The sequence below is a fragment of the Coccidioides immitis genome (assembly GCF_000149335.2).
Source record: "Coccidioides immitis RS genomic scaffold supercont3.4, whole genome shotgun sequence".
Lineage (NCBI taxonomy): Eukaryota > Fungi > Ascomycota > Eurotiomycetes > Onygenales > Onygenaceae > Coccidioides > Coccidioides immitis.
This window is the reverse complement of record NW_004504311.1, coordinates 997374-1018292: the sequence shown is the minus strand read 5'-3', so window position 1 is coordinate 1018292 and position 20919 is coordinate 997374. Positions and strand designations below refer to the sequence as shown.

Sequence of the window (20919 nt, the reverse complement as noted above, 5' to 3'; positions counted from 1 at the left end):
TAGACCGACCGATAGCACAGGCTGCACTAGTCCCAATATCGTATAGTATATCTTTCTCCTAGCTTCAGCTTTGTGGCCAATCACATCGTCCGGAATCGGTCACTGACAATGCAGTCACGTGATTGGTCCAAATCGACATCCATCTCGGTTCGCTTTTGGGGAAGAAAGTGACGACAGCCGCAGATTCAATTCCTTCTGCTCGCCGCAGATTTCCCGTCAATTGCGTAGAGGTTTGAGGCACACTTATCCGGGATTGTGCTGGAACTTCTGCTCGCGCACCATGGCCTCAACTCTCACATTCCTGGCGCGACATGCGCCCAAGAGACTTTGTGTCTCGAGTTCCATACCAAACACAGCGGCCCGCCTCGCAGCCCCCAGACTCTTCTCCAATTCTTCCGCCGCCCGACAGTACGATGAATCCGCATATCAAGCAACCAGACTCATTCCAACCGGCCCCGATTTCCGACCCCATTCGCCGACCGCAGTTGGCGAGGCATCCGGCCTGGAATCCGATGCTGGCCATAACCGAAAGATCCGTCACTATACAGTCAACTTTGGGCCACAACATCCCGCGGCCCACGGTGTGTTGCGATTGATTCTGGAACTCAATGGCGAAGAGATTGTTCGCGCTGACCCGCACGTCGGACTTTTGCACCGTGGAACCGAGAAGTTGATCGAGTATAAGACATATCTGCAAGCCCTTCCATACTTCGATCGCCTGGACTACGTTTCCATGATGACCAATGAACAATGCTACTCGTTAGCTGTGGAGAAATTGTTAAATATCGAGATCCCGGAGAGAGCAAAGTGGATTAGAACATTGTTCGGCGAGATTACTAGAATTCTTAACCACCTGATGTCCGTTTTGTCCCACGCTATGGACGTTGGCGCTTTAACACCATTCTTGTGGGGTTTCGAGGAACGAGAAAAATTGATGGTACCATCAGCCTTTGCCCCTTGCCCGTATGCCAGGACCAATGTTGACTTGTCTTTAGGAATTTTACGAAAGAGTTTCCGGCGCTCGTCTCCATGCTGCATATGTTCGACCTGGAGGCGTTCATCAAGATATCCCTCTCGGCCTCCTCGACGATATCTATCAATGGGCTACTCAATTTGGTGACCGCATCGACGAAACCGAAGAACTTCTCACAGACAACAGAATTTGGAAAGCCAGAACCCAAGGGATCGGTGTCGTCTCAGCCGCAGATGCCCTCAATTTCGGCTTCACTGGTGTCATGCTGCGAGGCTCCGGTGTGCCATGGGACATTCGTAAGTCGCAGCCATATGACGCCTACGACCAGGTCGAGTTTGATGTGCCTGTCGGAGTCAATGGAGATTGCTACGACCGATATCTTTGCCGTATGGAGGAATTCCGGCAATCGCTTCGAATCATCCACCAGTGCTTGAACAAAATGCCAGCCGGCCCAGTTCGAGTGGAAGACTACAAGATTAACCCGCCTCCCCGTGCCGCCATGAAGGAGAATATGGAAGCTTTGATTCACCACTTCTTGCTCTTTACAAAGGGTTACGCAGTTCCTCCTGGAGAGACATATTCTGCCATTGAAGCTCCCAAGGGTGAAATGGGTGTGTACATTGTCAGCGATGGAAGTGAGAGACCTTATAGATGTAAGATCCGTGCTCCGGGATTCGCCCATCTCGGATGCTTCGATCAGATTTCTCGAGGTCATCTCTTAGCTGACGCCGTCGCTATTATTGGTAAGCCTTCACTCGATGTAGGGTAGCCCTTACAAAAGATTCAAAACACTAATCCGTTCGTTTTCTAGGTACCATGGATCTTGTGTTTGGAGAGGTTGACAGATAACCTACTTGCATAAGTGAAAAGTATTTGCTACCAATTCGATCTAGTACATAGCCAGCTATTCTTCGCTAAACATTACTCGAGGGCACGAGTGGCTAGATGGGGATGAATTGTTTTACATTACCTACTCCTACTACTTTGCATGTACCCTTTTCCTAGCTGTCTGTTGCAATATATGTTCCTTTCTTCCATTTCTATGCAAGGCCATTATCTTGGTGTGAATTGTAGTTCATTAGACCTGGAGTGCTAGCGTGAACCGAGTCGTCTCCCGTGCAAGGGGGGAAAGAAAAAAGAAAAAGTCGGTCTGACTTCTTGTGGTAGACTCTACGTGAAAACAATGGTTGTATCAAAATTTCATCAGTCATAAGAATGGTCAGTGTCCAGCCTTAAATAAAAGGCAAGAACGACAACCTTAGCAGCCACAAAAAAGCACATAAGAGTCATCTGTAGCAAGGATACGTAGGAGACAAACTTCCCTCGCATTTCCATTGCCCAAGTGTTGTAGAGCCAAATGGCACAAGGCCTCTATCCAAACCGCGCGCAATCCGTGAATAACAAAAGGCTAGAGGCAGATTATTTTCCCTCTTGATTCGTATGCATTTATTCAAACTCCGTCGTCGTCATATTCAAATAAAAGATCCCTTGGCCTTGGGCGGGACCCAGGAGGGAAATCCCCATCATCAGGTGGTCTTTCGTTCCTGGTATTTCCTGTGAGCATGCTCTGGATGCTCATGCAGACGCTTTCTACCGTTTGTACGGGGGTCCAGCCTGTGGAGCCGAGGAGGTCAAGACATATGATTCCATTGCTGTAGACATGGGGATGGATGGGGATGCGACGGGGCGTCGGCGATGACTGAGGAAGGGAGATGAATATGACTTCGGGAGCCTCTGTGATCAAAGCCTATGATGAGCATTTATTCATCTTGAAATATTGGAAGAAGAGGGCTTCGGAGCGAACCTATGGGGTAGTTTCTGGTAAATGTGAAATGGAGGCGGTATGTGTCGTTTTGGTAGAGAGGATTAGAATCAAGAACTTGGATATCCATTTCCCACTCGTGGAAGTTGTCTGCGTTCACTATGGATATTCCAGGTGGAAGGGAGGATTGCATCTGCGGAGTTGCATGTTGTTAGAGAAGGATCTCAGCAACCATGAGAAGGCGGCATCATCAGCAGTGAGGTTTCAGGAACAGTAGTACCTTGAGCAGTTCCTATATTCCAGTGTTAGCCCCGCCAACCGGCGCATAGCTGTGACTTGCAAGTTTACCTTTCCCAGACGCTTGTTCGCGAACATGTTGATAAAAATGGAAAATGATACAGGATACAGGTTGTACACAGAGGAGAGAGAATAATAAAAGTGTAGAAACCCAGCAGAAGCTTTCAGAGTTAGTGAATAAAAGCACTTTGATTAACAGTGACTCATTGCAGAGCACAAGGTCGGTGAGCCTGATTTGGTAAGTTACGCCTCTTGGGTTCTTTGATCAGTCCACTCCAGCCAAAGAGAAACAACAATCAATTCACAGCTCCGGGCAAAGAATAACCAGGCACCGTCTTATGATCAGTGGGTGCCTACGCAGGGCGGCCGGCAAGCGCAGGGCCGATGACGATGGGCGAAGGATCTCACGTGTGTGGCTTGTGAACCGCCCTAGTCCACTTCTAGCTAGCTAGCTGGTTGAGCTGAGGTTCATGGTGCGGTTAGTTTTGGTGGAATGGCTTTTTTGCAGTCAAGACGGTGACGAAGAAACACAAGGATTGAATACCGAGTGCTTTGTAGATGGAATAGCCCATCTCTGCAATAATGCATGGAGTGTTCTTATTAAATATGTGAGATAAGGATATTGCCTCCACATGCTTATAATGCATCAATGTTGTTCAACCTTGCACCACATTCTGGGGGTAAGCAAACGCAACATTACAATGGGAGCGCCATTGGATTTTGATAAATCTTCTGGCATGCTTTGGCTGACTCGGTACCCTTTTTGCTCCGTATGGAGTACATTATCCACTTGGGCATTCCTCTATAACTCGCGTTGGGGAATCCTCTCTGCATATTGATTGGACGCTTGAGCAGAGGACACGGGATGATTTTGCCACCGATCTCGACGCTGACCTCCAACAATCAACTGGCCGAAGGTTCCCAACCTTTGTTGCAGCATTATACCACCAGCCTGGATATTTACCTTGTCCCTGTTGCGCTACAGTTTGCCTCTCGGAGGTGTTCCTGCTGCAGGCTCGCTTCTTTGTCCGCGGGGGGCTTGTTGCGGCTGGTGACCCAAGCTGTGGCTGGTGCCTAGCGCTGCCCCACTTTCGCCCAGGAGGCTGAGGCCGATCCAGGGATGGTTCAGGTACCTCTGGGTGCTGCTAAAGTTGCCTGGAATCTCAGGTCACTGGGAAACGAAGGCTGACCGTCGGGACCCCGCAGTCAACACATCTCGTTCAGCCTCTCCCTGCGCTTCCTCTTCCCAACCCGTCCGTCGCCTCTCCATCAGTGCTCACAGAAATCAATGCTATGGTTTGATCCCTGGTGGTACGTTGTGCACTCCGTCATTAATCTTGGCCTGGTCAGAATTGGTGATCTCTCCGCGGGGATCCTCAGCGCGTAGTTCGCCAGTTGCAAGCTCGATCGTTGACAGGCTAACTGCTCGCAGATCCGCAAGGCAGAGGTCAACAGAACGCTTAGACCCCTTCTTTCCACAAGGTCACCTTGTCTCATTCAAGAACCACTTTCTGTTTTCTGTTTGCTCCCGTTTGATTGTGTTTTTCTGCCCCGCCCCAGCGCTCCCAAGCCGCCGTCGCACTACCCTTGAAAAGTTACGGCCACCAGTCTCTTCTCCCAGCGCTTGAGAGGATCGATCTTCAAACAGTAGTAAAAATGAGTTGTAAGTCAAATATCTTTCATCTCATTCAAATTCTGCCTCGTCCATGGTATGCCTCAACTTCCTATTCAAGTCACTACGCCTGCGCCGTTAAACACCGATGGGTTCCTTTTATAAGCCAGTTCCCATTGGTCATCTGAACTTGGAACTGCACCTGATCACAACAAACATGGTCATGCTTGTCAATGCCAAATAATATTCGAGATTCGGAAGGCTAACATATAAGTTTGATACTTCCCAGTCACAACTATGCTCAATAAGCTGCAAGGGCAACCTGAAAGCTACGAGAAAAAGTACGGAATACCTGTTGACTAAAAATAATGGAACCTTTATCGCTTACGGACGCCAGAGCACAGTACAAATTTGGTAGGACGCTAGGCGCTGGAACATATGGCATTGTTCGTGAAGCAGAAGGCCCGAATGGAAAGGCAGCCGTCAAGATAATTCTCAAGAAGAATGTGAAAGGCAACGAACAGATGGTCTACGATGAACTTGATATGTTGCAACGCCTTCACCATCCCCACATTGTCAGATTCCATGATTGGTTTGAATCGAGGGTATGTTGAGAGCTGCGACTGATCCCCTTGGCACAGTGTTGTGCTGACGAGATGTAGGATAAATACTATATCGTAACCCAGTTAGCTACTGGCGGAGAGTTGTTCGATAGAATCTGTGACTATGGAAAATTCACGGAGAAGGATGCTTCCCAGACAATCCTGCAGGTGCTGGATGCTGTCAACTACCTGCATGAGCGCAATATCGTCCATCGAGGTAAATTCTTTCTGTTTCTATTTCAAGCCCGTTCAACTAACTTTGAACTTAGATTTGAAGCCTGAGAACCTCCTTTATCTCACTCGCGCCCAAGATTCACAGCTCGTCTTGGCCGATTTTGGAATTGCAAAAATGTTGCACAGTCCATCTGAAGTCCTCACAAATATGGCGGGTTCATTCGGTTATGCTGCCCCTGAGGTGATGTTGAAGCAGGGACATGGAAAAGCCGTCGACATGTGGTCTCTCGGGGTTATCACTTATACATTACTCTGCGGTTATTCTCCATTCCGCTCTGAGAACCTCCAAGACTTGATCGACGAATGCCGAAGCGGCCATATCGTGTTCCATGAAAGATACTGGAGAGACGTTTCCAAAGATGCCAAGGATTTTATCCTCGCGCTCCTACAGACTGACCCAACCAAACGAGCAACAAGTGCGGAAGCACTTCAGCACCGATGGCTGAAGGGAGAGACCGCTACTGACCACAACTTGTTGCCAGAACTCAAGGCATACATGGCCAAGGCTCGTCTCAAGCGGGGTATCGAGATCGTGAAGTTGGCTAACCGTATCGAAGCCCTCAAAATGCAGGGAGAAGACGATGACGATATTCCTAGCGCTATCCCAGACAATACGACCCCCTCTTCCAACAGCGGACCAGCAGACCAGACCTCTCCGGTGACTGCGCCCACCAACAAGAAGCGAAGCCTTAGCAGAGCTGCAAAGAGTGCTATTTTCCGTGAAGTGGTGCTCGCCAAAGTCCGCGAGATGAGGCAAGAAGAACAAAAGGAGAAAGTGGAGAAAGAGGCACTAGAAAGGGCAGAAAAGGAGAAACACAAATAGGGGACTCATTTTCCAAAAAGCAATATGACTTGATACCCTTGTTGCCTCACATGTCCTTGTTGATGTTTGTTGTGTTCTGGTGGAAATTAGAATAAAAATGTGATCTCTTCCCTGTTGAAATCTGGTCTAAGTCATGCTTCCCGGAAACTCGGGTGTGCTTATTTCTCTAGGTATACATAGGAGTTCAAACAGTGTTATGCGAAATCTGTCTCCCCTTTATAATCTATGCGCCTGTATATATGCCAGGGATCAGTCCGGGTGACAACGATTGCAATGTGATAGTCCGATTACTTACAGCTTGTCTTTGAGAATAATTTGGTTCATACATTCGTTCCCATTTCCATCTAAAAATCATCTAAACATACATGTCATCATCGATATTTCTGCAGCGAATCTTCTTCTCCCTACTTTCGAACCACCATTCTAGCAACCGTACAACTCCCCCAATGCCTCTTCGCAAATCCTTTCATAATATTCTGACCCTTTCCAGCCCCTCTTAGGATCCCTAATGCCCACCGTGTTCCACCCTTCCGATCGCAAGCGAACGATTCGTTCCTGCTTAGTTTCACTCCCGTTCGAAACATTACGATTCCCACTGCTGGTGCGGCTCGATGGGTTATTTGTTGAGACAACGCCATTACTTTGCCCAAGAAAAGGCGTGAAACTCCAGTATGATGCGAGACGGTTACTTTTAGTGGCTTTGTGGATACATTGAAGTTCAGTGACTTCGGAAATGAGACCGCTGATGTTGGAAATGTTGGTATTGAGCTGGGTGGGGAGGGAAGTCAAGATGTTGAGCATGCGTCCTGATGCTTGTAGTTTTGGTTTCTGGTGCAATTGGAGCGGGTGACGCGGAAGCTCATTTGGTGTGAGATCGATAGAATCAATTGGGACGGCAGTTCGACTCTTCAGCCTAGCATCCGGAGAAACTGCATCCGCAGAAATTGCATTTAGTGGGGCTGGCTTGGGCGTCCGGTTGGGGATTTGCGAATCGGCTGTCCTGCGTGGTGACAATGGAGAAGGTGAGAAAAGTGGTAGCGGAATCAAGGATCTGTCAGGGATCGGTATATTGCTCAGACCTGGCCTTTTGCTTCTAGTCTTTTGGACACGCAGAGGTGGCGGCATAAGTTCAGACACGGACTCGATATCTGCTTCAATTGCCTCAATATCATCATTCCCTGGTGGCTCCAGATCAAAGGTAAACGCATTTTCTGCAGTTTTCGTAGTAAATTCACCCATATCTTCTCCAGAAGCTTGACATTTGTACCTGGCATAAGTTCTCCATGGTTCCGTCAAATAGCAAACAGCATAGACGCGCTTTAAAGTCGCGTCACTCAAAGATCCAGAGACTGACTCGAGATCGTCTTCATTTTCTTTGTCCTCATCCTCATCGATATTGTGTTCATGACCAGAATTCCCATATATATTCGCGTTGTTGGTATTTCCAGAATTTGAATCTGACCTTTTTAATTCCTTCGTCACATTTTGCAGGGAAAGCTTGCACGCGAAATAGCCCTCTTTGGCCAAATTCAAGAGTGGAAGCTTATTGCTTGAATAATTGTGAGCTGCTCGACCCAAAGTTTCATATGAAGCCGCAGCATAGTATTGAAGATATGCTCTATGAATAGTGTGCAGCTGTTATCAAGTCAGCAAGTCAGTATTCGTGTTCCAGGCCCGGTCTTGGTTGAAGAGGGAGTTTTACAGCTTTGACATACGTTCTCATCGAGACTTCCCATCAGGTCATGAGAAAGTGCAGCACACTGCTTGTATTGGCGCTTTAGAAGAAGTATTTTAATTTCTTGCAGCGCGAGCTTCCATTGCTCTGATGGCTTGGAGAGGCACCAGGCAGTACTGGTTGGCCTATAGGGAGATAATGACATAGTTCTCAGGGAGCTAGGCAGTTCAGAGCGTTTTAATCATGAAAACCTTCATAACAACATAATGCGCTCAGAAACATCGTTTCCAGTTTTAAAGGCCTGAAATAGATGAGCGAGATGAAAACAAGTGAAATAAGTGTCAGGAAATGTGGCCCAATGGAATTAGCCATGTTGCCTGTGTGATAACTGCCGAGAGCCCATATCACAAGGCCTTTGCTAAGAAATAAGTGAAGGATATAAAGGATAAGTATCATTTTGCATATTCACTGCAAAAATCTTGTCACGAAGCTTCCATTGAATCTGGCTTCCCATAGGCAGCTTTTAGGGTGGCTAATGCTTCAGTATCGGTTATATCATGATTTGCTTGCCAGCATAATTTTCCTACCCAAAAAGGCATTATTCCCATCCTAGCAAAATACCTGGGCGCACCAGATATGGAAGAGTAACATGTATCCCTTTCAGAGCCGATTGCGGTTGGTCCTGGTCAACTTCGGATGAAGAGCGTTGGATCTCATTCCAAGGACCCAGAATCGCCATCCCCCATTTCAACCTAATCTGAATTTTGAAGAAAGGTCGTCTATATATTAGCAATCTCGTCTTTGGTCAAAAAAAGTGCGTGTTTTGCTGAAGAGATTCGATGGTTGACGCCGAGATTGGGGTGTTGACATCGAAGCCAATGGCTGACTAAAGGCTGGTGGCAGCCAGCAACACCCCGAAGGCCGACGGCCACGTTTCCTATCCGTTCTTCCATAACTACGTTGGCTACTAAGGGTATGAAATGAAATCGCATCTCAGGGATTGTAGGTTTCCGGATGCCGGAGAAAATGGGTTGAAAGCAGTCATTAATCATTCCATTAACAGCAAAATTTCCACGCGCAAAATGAATATCTAAAACCTTCATGGCAAGCCCTAAAGTTCCCACATAAAACTCCGGCTTTTTAAGGGGGAAAAAAAAGAAAAGAAAATGCTCTAGAGAAAAGGGTAAACGAAGAGAGTTAATAGGCCTTCGCCCCCCTCCGGCTCAATCCCCCCTTGCTATTCCTAAATTGTCAGCTGCAGCAAAGGCCTCTCTCGTGGAAGCCAGTCCTTGGATAAGGTCCCCGAGCAGACGGTCTAGTTCCGCAGAAACCGTGTCTTCGCTACCCCCCTCAGTAAGAGATTCGGAACTAGGAGGCATGGGCTCTGGGAAATAGAGAGACGATGGCCTATCTGCTTCCAGGACGGGTTCACCCGGTCTGGCATCCGTAGAGTACAGAGATGAGACCACCGATCGGCATCTTTGCTCCGTAGAGGTTCCGTTCCTCAACGTGGTCTCGCGACTCCAGCTGGTGCCTGGATAGTCGTTAAACGACCCTACGAGCGTTGAGGATTCATAGTCCTCGTACAAGCTGGAAGGCGGGATGGTTGGAAATCGGTCAGTGGGCGTATGGCGCTCTTCATGAGGGGTGCTAGGGTTAGATGGGCTCGATGCTCCGTCAAACCTAAATGGGTCTCGATCCATGTCAGACTGCGCAGATAAAGCGGTTGAAGGACGTGAACCACCGGGAGATTCAGCCCGGCTAGAACGTCTCCTCCCGAGGGGTGGTGGCTGAAGGGTAGGGAAGGGCTGATTTGGACACCTAATCGTGCCTTCTGGATCGGCTCTCCAAGGGTAAATGGTGTCAGGGTCAATGTGCTCTTCAGCTTCACCCCCAATAGGCCCGTCCTCCACCACGGGATCGTCACCAGGGGCACCTTCATCTGCATTCATAATTGGAAAGGTCCAGGTCATGGTTTCGCGCTTCTCTGATTTGAATGTTCCATCTTCAGATGCAGAGCGATCATCAAGATTTCCTTGGGTCATAGTCTCGGGTTCATCAGTCATACGTGCCGCCGATTCAAAGGTCCATTCCATTGTAGGTGGACGCGGACCACGAGGTTGGAATTCTTGAGATGCACTGCTGGAACTTGATGAGTTGCGGAAAAGACGAGCGCTAGAGCGATTTGCTCGAATGGTATCGGGGTCTGCTAGTTGAAACGGAGGATTGTTCGAAGCGGAGCCAGCTGCATAATGCGCAGATTCATAGTCCCCAAGGTTGATGTCGATGAAAGTTGATGTGACCGATGATCTATCAGTATCGGTTCGAAGAGGCAAATCCGAGGAACGCCGCTGCTTCTGCACTGGTACAAAATCATTCTTAGTTTCATACTTGTAGTCTGGCTTTGACTCGTTAAATAGGCCTTCCATCGCTGCGGCTCCTCGTTTGACGCGTTCGTCAAAATTGGCCTTCTCGTCTGGAGTCATTTCAGAGGGCTGACCAAAAGCATGCGGAGCGGCTGTAGGAGTGAGAGCCTCATCTAGAGCAGCTAACGAAGCGGATAGTTCATCCAAGTCTAGTATTGAGTGACGCTTCTCGAAGCCGGCAGTGGTGCTAAAATTCCAGTCTTCATTTGCTAGCGTGCTAGCGGGATCCGGCATTTCGGCAGCTAACGCACCACCGGGATTAAATAGAGAGATCCGCTGTCCGCCTCGTTGCGACCACTGGTAATATATTCGAACCAACTCGCTGAGAATAGCTGTCGGATGTGTATCGCTTGACCCCACAATATATTCATGTTCTAAAATGTCTTTCATTGAGGGGCGCGTCTTGGGATCAGAGGTAAGTGAGTACGATACAAGTGATCGCAAGTTCTCAGAATAGGTGTCGCCCTCAAGCTTTGGAGCGAACCGATTCAGCTGGCGACCAATTTGCATTCGCTCACGTAAAGTCGCGTTGGGGGGATTTCCTGTTGCGCATTCAAACAATGTGCATCCGTACGCCCAGACATCAACCTACAAGATGTTCAGCTTCGTTCATTCACGCACTGAGTAAATTTCAATAATAATAAACACTCACTTCGCTTCCATACTGGTGGGGCTCCACAGCTCTATTTGGAAACATTTCTGGCGGCATCCAGTGAGGGGTGCCAATCCATGTCGATCGTTTATCAAGCTTGGTTTGGAGCACTCCAGCTACCCCAAAGTCACAGATCTCGAGTCTTCCTTCTTCATGGATAAGAACATTCGCAGCTGTGAAAGCAAGCTTAGTTAGCCCCTTTCATTCACAGATGATCATGCGACCGCCATTAGGAACTGCATAATCCAGTCACAGAGTTGGCCACATAGGTTTGAAGGAGCTGTGCAGAAAAGGAAGTTTTGCTACATCCTCATGGCCTCTGAGTACTTCATTAAACCTTTCGTCGCACTCTTCACACAAAGTATCGTCTCAACAATTTGTCATCGCATCTCTTTGTAGTGATTCTTTCATTGCCCTGGGAAACCAAAAGAAACTTACCTTTCACATCACGGTGAATAATCCCGGCATCATGAATGGCTTTTAAGCCCTCAGCTAGCTCCCTTGCAATAGGTATAATAAACTTCTCATCGAGCTTATCCCCAGTTGCTCTCATCTACGACAATCAAACTCGTCAGTTCCAGTAACCCCAGAAAAGGTGGGCGGAATGTCACGATCCAAAGGGATCAAAGCAGCCTGGGAGACATGAATCTCACGATACCACGTCTAAAACTGGTATCACGAGTGTAAAAATGCCGGCTCTCCAGTCACCTAGGTAAAGCGAAAATTACAGTGGGAATCTTACCAGAGTCTTGACACTGCCACCTGGACAATACTCGCAAATAAGCCATAATTGTGAGTGGATGGAGACGGCCTCAATGAGCATGTTGATATTCTTTGCTCCCGCATCTTTGACTTGCTGCAAGACTTTGGTTTCGTGAATAAAGTCCTTAATGGACTCATCTTTCAAATCCCTCATGGCCTTGTAATCGAGTGTGTCTATATCCATTACCTTTATTGCAACCAACTTCTGGGATGACAGCTGACGCCTATGAATTGTGTCAGTATAGAAAAGAACTAATAATATAACAAACTGTCACAAGGGGATATACCCTTTATACACTCTACCATATGACCCTTTTCCAATCAGCTCTTCGAACGTATATGGAGGAACTTCAGTTTTTGCGCGTCGACACATCTCAGTGACGGCTGCACCCTGTTCTCGAGCAAGTCGCATCGCTTCAGATTTCTGTTTTGTCAGTGCCATCATGGCCAACGATGGATCCAGAAACCTTGAACGATCCATTTTTGGAAGAGGTGGTTGTTCTGTTCTTGGTATACGCGCGTTTCCTAGCAGCTGTTGTTGATGCTGGGAATTACGTCTAAAGAACCTGTTTGGAAGGCTGGGCTTTTGGCTATCTGGACCTGACTTTGAAGTCAAATGCTTTACACGAATATCGGGAGTCTCAGGTGTACTTCGAGGCAGAAAGAGCTTCTTGAATGACTCCGCCAGCCGGTGGATGCTCCTCTTTCGATGTTTCGAGGTTACAGAGGATGTCGGTACGTGCTGAGGGTGGGAGGAGGTTGGCGCGTCGACTTCCGCTGGAAGAACAAGGATACCTTCGCGTCCGTTGAAAACGACTGCGTTATCGAGAGCAATACAGGGCTGTGTAACGCTCCGTCGGTGGGAACCTGAAGGCTCGACAACAATCTGTGGAATGTCGTTTTTAGGCTTACCAGCAGGCTCAGTAACCCGGCGTAACCCAGGAGCTCGACCTGGAAGTTCGAGTTTACCGTGAGAATTAGCAGCAGAAGGGAAGAAATTGAGCGGGTCAAATTGCGCCCGATTACTGGAAGTGTCGAACTGGTGTGGATGAGGGAATTTTGCGAGCTGTCGGCTTGGTGGGCCAATCCTCGGGGAACTAGTTTTCCGAGAGCGAAGTTTTTCAACCTGAAGATTAGGTGGCTGTAAACTTATCACAGGAGAATGAAGGGGTCGTGGAGGCTGTCGGATAAAGTCTAAATCCGAATCCTGTTCGTGAAGACGGGGTATACGGCAGCACTCGCACGCGCTTCGATAGGGGCCAACTCGCTGCCCGGCTGGATTTGCAAGGCAATCGGTGCCAATAAGCTCAGATTCAGAGTATAATGAAGGTGTATACTGGTTACGGCTCTGATCGAATTGCTGGGAGGGGAGGCTATTGTCACCATCAAATTGGGCTCCAGTGCCTTGTAAAAATTGAGATCGACTCGGCTCTGCGTGGCCCTGCCCTTCGTGGAATGCAGCGAGAACTTCTTGGGCACACCGCTCTGCTAGCTTAACAGTTTCTCGTGTATTGTCTGCTGCAGCTGGAACACAAAGATCATGTGTTCCGACACTGCTTTGGCGTTTCGAACTTTGATATGCCTGAGGAAGGCTTATATGTGGTTTGTCACTCCCTTGTCTTCTGGGTGTGCAAAACTGATCAGCAAATAGCATAACAATTCAGGTTTTGGTAATAATACCTTAAAGGGATCCTATCCACATCAACAGAAAATGAAACTCCTAATTAATTATAAGTGTCAGCCAGGAAACTGACTCTTTAACATAACAAACAATTTAACTTGATAGTTCAATTTACATCAATGTGCTTACCTGGTTGAGCTGCACTATGAAAATGGCGGAAACCTTTTTCCTCAACAGAACAATCCTTGATATCTGACTCCGAAGAGAAAGGATTGTACTCCTCATACGGATACTCGGGGTGAGAAGGAGAAAGACCTTCGCCAATGCCTAGTTCAACAACACGTTAAAAAAAAAAATAAAAATAAAAATAAAAATAAAAATAAAAGCAAAAGATACACTAAGCGCTATAGGGTATACCTACGTTGTTGAATGGATTCACTTGTCGAGGCCGGACGGGCTCGGGCTCTAAGGAAGTCAAATGTTAGGTTACAGTTCATGAACAGTGCGATGAGTAAAGCAAACCGAGAAATGGCATTGCGCCGAGAGATTCCTGGATGCTCCATTGCAATTAATAATAAGTGCAGGGGATGCGTGAGCTTTTGGGGGAAGAGAGAAAGCGACTTGAGGAAGGGGTTGAAGCAATTATGGCAACAAGTCAAAAAACCCGAGGAACAAGAAAAAAAAGGTAGGTTATTGCAAGTAGCTTGTTGAGCTATGCCAGCGATGCGTCGATATAAGCAAAATGGGAAAAGGAAAAAGGAAGCCGAATCAAAAGAAATGAAGGGATAGAGAAGAAAAAGACATTGTGGGAAAACCAATGTAGCGAGGAGAGCTGTCCACTTACGTGTCACCTCAAGAAACTCAAATGGAGATGATTCGACGGAGAGCGATGGGTATGGAGAGAAGGGAGTATCTTGATATGAATGATTCTGTTTTCTCGAGCTTCGATGCTGTCCAGATGAAAGAAGAATTGGAACTTTTCAGGATGGGAATTGCATACCACCTGAATCTATGAAAAGAGCTCCATATGGTAATGCCCTCTTTGACAGAAAGGCGGGCTGGCGGCGCTCAGGATCAGAAGGTTTCGAAAGGGCTTTAAAACAGTTCTATAATCTCGCGATATGGCTGTTGTGAGTTCTCCTTGCGGAGAGATCCCTCAGAAACCACGTGCCACACAAATTCGGAATGGTGTGGCCCTTAGCGTGAATATTAAAGGGGGTTCGCGGCTCAGGTAAACAATGAAGGGACTGCCAGGAATGTGAGCAAATGTTCAGCACGTGAGCACCAGGACTAGCAGACTTCAGCAGCCTGTTGACAGCGAAGAAGACCTGCCAAATATATGCGATCCAGAGAGGGAGTCAGGCCCCCCCCTGTACGAGCCGTTAGCTTGGACAGCGCCACGGGTGACTTTGCCGCTCGGTACTCTCAGCATCGATTTCCTATGAATTAGATATTAGCAAAGACATCATATAAAATATGAAGCGGGGCGTTCAATCGCTGGGCATGCATATGTCTGGTGAGCGGCAGATAAAACCTCCCCAGGACGATACTCCACGTCCTAGGGCACCTTTCAAAGGTAATATTATTCGAAAAGGGGCTTGATATGTTGCAATCACAAACAGCAGAAAAATCCTGCCAATTTCTAGCAATGGCCATGCACCACGCGTGCTAGCGGGAGGCACACTAAGACAAAGTGACAACCGGTTGGTATTTGCATAGCAGACCTCGGAAGTAATATCGAGTTGCAGTATGTCAGAGGTGAATGGAAATTACGGATAGTTGATATTGTTAGGCAACATCAATGTTTCATCCATCAAACCCCAGCTAGTATCTGGCCGCGGTATCAAATGATGCAGAAAGCACATCCTTACCTCTTAGATAGAATCAAATTTCCCCTCCGTTAGAGGGAAAACGAAGTCCAAATAATTATAAAATCAGATAATGAGGGCTAATTTGGTCTATTGGCCAACCTCGAGACGCCCACTCCATGGTATATCGAAACGACTCATCAGATATAAACCGTTTACCCAACACATCTTAAAAATATAGCTATGGACGGTCGTCCGAATTTCCTTTCTTGGAAACCCGAAACTCGGGTGCTGCTCGGAAAAACTTAATTCGCCGACAACCTCAAAACCAGCCCCAACCAGGCATACAGAGAAAGGCGCGGATTAATGAGCAATCTATTCTGTACATATTTTAAACGATTTCAATACAATGAAAGGGTCCTCTATCAGAATACGGAATAGAGGCCAAAATATCATGCGACATCTGTACGGATGACACCTGATTTTCTAGAAGCCCGTTTGCTATTATCACGTGATGAAGGCCACGAAGAATGGCTGGTTGGCTGCAATCGGGAATGGGTAGGTCATGTTAAGCAACACTGATTTGGCTTCCTTATGGAAATGAGCAGGCGGGATTGGCACAATGGGATCGTAGAAAGACTTCATCGACCTCGCACTCGATAAATTTAGATGCTAACATCAGTTGCTACCACTTCGTGCGTTTTATAATTTCGGGAGTTGTGCTCTGTCTGGTGGGAAATTCTACATCCTGCTTTTCCCGCAGGGGTCACTTATGGGGCTGCCTCAATGGGTCGCCATTGGAATATATAAGGTGCCTGGATGCATAGCATTACGGCCTAGTTATGGCCTTCAGCCGAGGAACATGCCAAAATTTCAGTCTATCCTGCCGGCTATTATTACATCATTGCCGCAAATGTCCCCGTTTCAAGTCATGATACGAATCTTGGGCTCCGAATTTGCAGCTTTTACCTGAATTTCTAGGAGAACTACATTTAGGGGATAATTTAATAATGCGATCGTAGACAATTTCGTATCTGGTGGATTGGGGACTAATATTCCAAGGCATGGTTTCAAGGGAATATGGTGTTTCGCTGCCTGGCACTGATCATCGTTCATACAAAGGATTTTGAGTTCCTTTTTCCCCAAAACTTGCACACCGCAAGATTATACTTCTGCAGGCCTTGATACTGATGACCTTCATAGATGGTCCTACCTAGGAGAAGCAGTCTTGATGAGCATCAAGCTCAGAGATTTATTTTACCGATGCATGCCTCTTTGTGCCACAAACACCAGCCATACACGGAGTAGGGCAACGGAAAGAGCTTATTTGGTCTTGGCTTTTAGCCGCTGCAGATCACTCAAAGTTTATTTCCCTGTTGTTCATAAGTTTGGCCATGTCACGTTCCCTTTCTTTGTTTTGGGGGGTTGAAGTAAAAATTGTTTAATCATACATATCCTTTTCAGAGAAGCTGGAGGCATCAATTCCACTACAAAATGCACTATGATCTCCTCATAAGAACCTGGCCTTCAGATAGGAGATAATCGTTTCAGGTATTTCAAACCCAAATAGTGTCGCACTCTTGTTGGAAGTGCTCACTCTTTCCTATGCTGGCAACACACTCATTCTTAGATGCCGACCTTGCAGCTATATGTGATCAGCCTTGTGTCCATTGGAGGACACTTTGCTGATAATATAAAACGATGGGCTAGCTAGAAGCCTTTATTTGATCTATGACGGAGCTTATTATATTTCTCTTGGTGGTTCGAGGTATCCAGATCTCTCTGCTAGGAAATGCACATAAATTTGCACAGCTCATCGCCTTGGACATTAAGTAGGGTCAACTCTCAGCCTAATGTCTTGAAATCCAGCCATTGTGTCTAAAAAAAGAAAAAAGAAAAAGAAAAAGAAAAAAAGGAGGGGAGAGGGGGAATGCTCTGACTTTGGTGATACAATAGTTGGGCCGGCGGAACGAAGCCTAGATCGCCGTTGTATCCATTGTATACGTGCCATGGGAGCTTTCAGCCACTCCGGGTCTCGGCGGCGGGCTATTTCTCAACGCAGCCGAAAAATCAGTGATCAGTGATCTGCTTAGTGCGATTCCCTTATCGCTTGGAATATCCGCTAAATTCACAGCAGGTAAATCTTGCTTTGGCATTAAATAATCAGCTAACAACATAGGCATGTCTATCCAACTCTTTAGGTGCAATTTACTCAAACCAGAAGGTATATACAGACGGACCGACATGGACTTGTAAGACGTTAAAAAGGCGCCTCACCACATATATGGTAGAGGATATATCGATCATTGAAGTTGGAATTGAGCCCTCAGGGTATCTCCAAAACGTTTAATAGCCTGCTGGATCTTATCCGCGGGCGCAGCCGCGAATGTAGCTCTGAAAAACATATCTGTGGGCTCAGTAGACTTATCTGCAAAGAACCAACTGCCACGTGAGACTAAAACGCCCTCACCCACCGCCGCTTTGAAGATCGCTTCTTCAATAGAATCATAGGAGACTCCTGCGAGAGCGAGTGGATGCTTCTTCCAGTCGACTTTGATCCAATGCTAATGAACCGTTTAGTTTAATATAACAATAGGTGAGGGCCGATACTAGGCCACTTACAAACATGCCTGCCGCTGGAGGGTGCCAGCTCGCAACGCTTGTTGGTAGATATTTTTCGCAAGCCTCTAGCATGACATTTCTCCTGTTAGTGTATGCCATGCGGATATGAACTAGCCATTGCAAATATTTCTCATGTCCCCAAGCCTCGTCAAGCAGCTTGAAAAGGATGATTTGAGACATCCCGCTTGGGTTCTGCGTGCAGGTCTCTGCATTTCGTAGGAATCGTTCCACAATCTGCTCGGATGCAACGAGCCAGCCAACGCGAGAACCGGGCGAAAGCACCTTTGAGAAGGACTCGAGGCGGACAACACGTCCATCCACATCCATGCTGAGGAAAGAGGGAATGAGAGCCTTCAAAAATTCGTTATAGTTGGCTGGCGGAGGGTCTTGTGGGGCATTGGCTCCTTTGTAGGGCTGCATTTGGAGGAAGTAGTAAGGCTCGTCCTCGACGATGATAATGTCGTGTTTCTGCGCGACCTTGTACACCTCCTTTCTTCGCTCAACGTCTTGAGTAGCACCAGTGGGGTTTTGTCCGGATGGAACAGTATAGAGCACGAATGGTTTCCGAGCTCCTCGCGCCGAAGCATCCCAGTTGGTCAACACTTCGTCAAGGGACGAAGGCAAAAGTCCCTGCTCATCCATCTTAACTGGAGCGAGGCGAATGCCCTGTGGCAATGCTGTTTCCATGGCGCTGGAGAACGTGAACTCTTCCGTTAGGATATAATCTCCACGGTTGCAGAACAGACGTAGCACCATGTCCCACGAAGCCGTGCTAGCAGCGGTGAGTGAGCAATGCCAATCTGAATACGGAGGGTTATGCACTATCTGTTATAATATTAGACACCCGGTTGCATTAGGCAAGTGAGTTTACCAACCTCGGTATGCTCCGTCACAAAGCGCAACAGTTGGGCGGCTCCTACTGATTGACCGTAGTTCAAAGCGATCTCCAAGTCTGTGGGAAATTGTCAGCTACCCCTATCACTGCTTCCCGTTCATATTTAAAACAAACCATATTCACTCCTCCCCTCCCGAATGTCATATTTTCCTGCGGTAACCACTTGGCCTGATTCATGTGTAGCTTCCTCCGAAAAGTTGGGCGCAACTGGAACCTTGATGGAGATTTCGTCGATGGGGAAATATTCAGGGGACGGAAGGCCTCCTCCAAGGGAGATCAAACCTATTCCATAAATGTTTGTCAGAACGGGTCGCAGGATAAGAAAGCGAGTGAGAGCGTGGTTGGACGTACCAGGATTTTTCAGGTATTCCGCAGCTTGCTTTAGGGTGGACGCCTATAGTCAAAGTTAGCACGCCGGGTGCGCATCACACCAATATGCTGCTGCTAATACCTTCCGTGACTTGCTTTCAACAGAGAGATACTCTGCAACCCAAGAAATTCACCAGGTTAATTGTGCATTCAATTCTGGAGATGTTGGCACACATACTATCCCACCGTTTAGCCTTGGGTTTAGTAGCACAAGCCTAAAGACCGGAGTCAGAGTTAGTATTCATCTCATCGCATCGGGAACTCCCATAGTCAGATGCAAAACACAGAGAGAGTTGAGAAAGCAAATACCAGACTCTTGAACATGTCGCTATGGCAAGACGCAGCAACACCAGTGGGCATAGTCGTCTTCGCTCTTCGGGCCGGCACATTGGCCACAGTCAAGGGCTCTGGCGTTTCCTTGGTTATATCGACGGCGCCCTGGACGGCAGCATCTTGCGCGGCGTGGGGAGACATGATGTTATTCGGCGATTGGCGAGTGGCTATGCTGGGAATGGAAGAAAGCGCGCAAGGAAGAAATTTGCACGGCGGATGCTCCGGACAAGTTGGGTTGGAAGGGGTGGAAGAGAGAGGTCGTAGGGAAGGAAGGCGAGTTGTATATAAATCTTTCCCGGGCTGGCGCCTCAAGCCGGCATTTATGCGACAATCCGCCCTATGATCAGGTGGTGCAAGCTAGCTCGCCGCACCAAAAATTCGAGTACGAGTGGATCGGCTCGCTGTTGCTCCTCATTCTGGGCCGCAACGTTGGCGGGTGATAGGCTTAGTTAAGCCGCCGACCGCGGAGGAAACCAACCAATCTCGCCCACGGCTTCGGGTGCCGGAGTTCAGCTTTCGGGCTTGTCCACAGAGCTGACTTCCAGAACTCCGCCTCCCTCGACAGGCCTTGAATGGGAATCATGAACGGAAGATATAAAATCAGCCGTCCGCCCTCCGGAAACTCAAAGCTTTTGTCCTTCCTAACGACGGATTTATTCCCCGAATATTTGGTGGATTGCCCCGACATTTCGGTCAGGGATCCTTGGAAAAGGCCGAAGGACCGGTGAATCCCAAATCTGGTTGGTTCGAAGCGGCCATGGCAAGCAACGAGGGCCACTCGTTTTCGACACCTTGTTGCTGCCACGAGATTCCCATGGCATTTTCTTCGTTGGGAAAAGAGTCCCGGGTCTCGAATAATCAGCAGGACAAGCTATGCAGGATTGGCATTAGACGCACGCCCTGAATGGCTACGAACGGCAATCCTCGGTCGCTGACATTTGCGTTCACATTACGGGGTGGCCTACAATAATTGGTGAACTATGACATGCTCTCAACGAATACGATGCGCATTCGGCTCTCCCATGCACCTCCCATGCAGCAAAATGCGGAGAACCAGGTTTTGTGGATCAGAAACCGAGTTATCAGATGAAACTACTTCTGTATGAAACTGCAATTGCGAAATTTCATCAAAGTTCTTCAAAATCGCAAATATACTTTATACTTTCGAACATTGTCCAAGTCAGGTGACCGACTTTTGTTATTCTAGATTTGTTCTAACTGCCCACCCCGCCTCTGTCGTCGGCTCAACCCCCAGAGAGTACTTTGTTTGGGAGTTGGATGATTACAAACACAACCAATCGCCATCATTCTACGCGTGAGAGCAGCTGTTGGAGGGCGGAATTCAGGTGCGGAGTTCGTACGGAATTGGGACCCTGGTGGATGCCACGTCGAGGACGGAGAACCCTGGTTGGACGAAGCCAACAGTCATTCCTCGTCAGACTGGCGCACTTGC

General features: G+C 47.7%; 7 protein-coding genes across 7 annotated transcripts; 2 read left to right on the top strand and 5 right to left on the bottom strand.

Annotated features, from left to right (window-relative positions):
- Nucleotides 1-188: 188 nt before the first annotated feature.
- On the top strand, nucleotides 189-2741 carry CIMG_04633 (NADH-ubiquinone oxidoreductase 49 kDa subunit, mitochondrial). Its single transcript, XM_001245191.2, has 3 exons — nucleotides 189-937; nucleotides 996-1716; nucleotides 1785-2741. Exons 1-3 carry the CDS (start codon nucleotides 281-283, stop codon nucleotides 1820-1822), a joined length of 1416 nt encoding a protein of 471 aa, XP_001245192.1. The 5' UTR covers nucleotides 189-280; the 3' UTR covers nucleotides 1823-2741.
- On the bottom strand, nucleotides 1980-3361 carry CIMG_04632 (ubiquitin conjugating enzyme). The gene is made up of 4 exons (XM_001245190.2): nucleotides 3084-3361; nucleotides 3016-3027; nucleotides 2778-2928; nucleotides 1980-2707 (listed from the first exon to the last, which is right to left on the bottom strand). Exons 1-4 carry the CDS (start codon nucleotides 3108-3110, stop codon nucleotides 2424-2426), a joined length of 474 nt encoding a protein of 157 aa, XP_001245191.1. The 5' UTR covers nucleotides 3111-3361; the 3' UTR covers nucleotides 1980-2423.
- Nucleotides 3362-3626: 265 nt separating this feature from the next.
- Nucleotides 3627-6689, top strand: CIMG_04631 (CAMK/CAMK1/CAMK1-CMK protein kinase). Its single transcript, XM_001245189.2, has 7 exons — nucleotides 3627-3712; nucleotides 4239-4343; nucleotides 4465-4695; nucleotides 4934-4985; nucleotides 5042-5249; nucleotides 5307-5463; nucleotides 5516-6689. The coding sequence occupies exons 3-7, from the start codon at nucleotides 4689-4691 to the stop codon at nucleotides 6301-6303; spliced, it is 1212 nt and encodes a 403-aa protein (XP_001245190.1). The 5' UTR covers nucleotides 3627-3712; nucleotides 4239-4343; nucleotides 4465-4688; the 3' UTR covers nucleotides 6304-6689.
- Nucleotides 6690-6726: 37 nt separating this feature from the next.
- CIMG_04630 (uncharacterized protein) lies at nucleotides 6727-8183 on the bottom strand (the record flags this gene model as incomplete). Its single annotated transcript, XM_001245188.1, has 2 exons — nucleotides 6727-7938; nucleotides 8019-8183. The coding sequence occupies 2 exons, from the start codon at nucleotides 8181-8183 to the stop codon at nucleotides 6727-6729; spliced, it is 1377 nt and encodes a 458-aa protein (XP_001245189.1).
- An 822-nt stretch (nucleotides 8184-9005) lies between these two features.
- On the bottom strand, nucleotides 9006-14002 carry CIMG_13373 (STE/STE20/YSK protein kinase; the record flags this gene model as incomplete). Its single annotated transcript, XM_001245187.2, has 8 exons — nucleotides 9006-10992; nucleotides 11057-11229; nucleotides 11495-11609; nucleotides 11799-12042; nucleotides 12106-13440; nucleotides 13499-13538; nucleotides 13629-13766; nucleotides 13861-14002. The coding sequence occupies 8 exons, from the start codon at nucleotides 14000-14002 to the stop codon at nucleotides 9202-9204; spliced, it is 3978 nt and encodes a 1325-aa protein (XP_001245188.1). The 3' UTR covers nucleotides 9006-9201.
- Nucleotides 14003-16982: 2980 nt separating this feature from the next.
- CIMG_04628 (aromatic aminotransferase Aro8) lies at nucleotides 16983-19607 on the bottom strand (the record flags this gene model as incomplete). Its single annotated transcript, XM_001245186.2, has 8 exons — nucleotides 16983-17811; nucleotides 17870-18694; nucleotides 18745-18821; nucleotides 18879-19046; nucleotides 19116-19158; nucleotides 19216-19247; nucleotides 19312-19348; nucleotides 19443-19607. 8 exons carry the CDS (start codon nucleotides 19605-19607, stop codon nucleotides 17551-17553), a joined length of 1608 nt encoding a protein of 535 aa, XP_001245187.1. The 3' UTR covers nucleotides 16983-17550.
- Nucleotides 19608-19911: 304 nt separating this feature from the next.
- On the bottom strand, nucleotides 19912-20154 carry CIMG_13372 (uncharacterized protein; the record flags this gene model as incomplete). The annotated part of the gene is made up of 1 exon (XM_001245185.1): nucleotides 19912-20154. One exon carries the CDS (start codon nucleotides 20152-20154, stop codon nucleotides 19912-19914), a length of 243 nt encoding a protein of 80 aa, XP_001245186.1.
- Nucleotides 20155-20919: the final 765 nt, after the last annotated feature.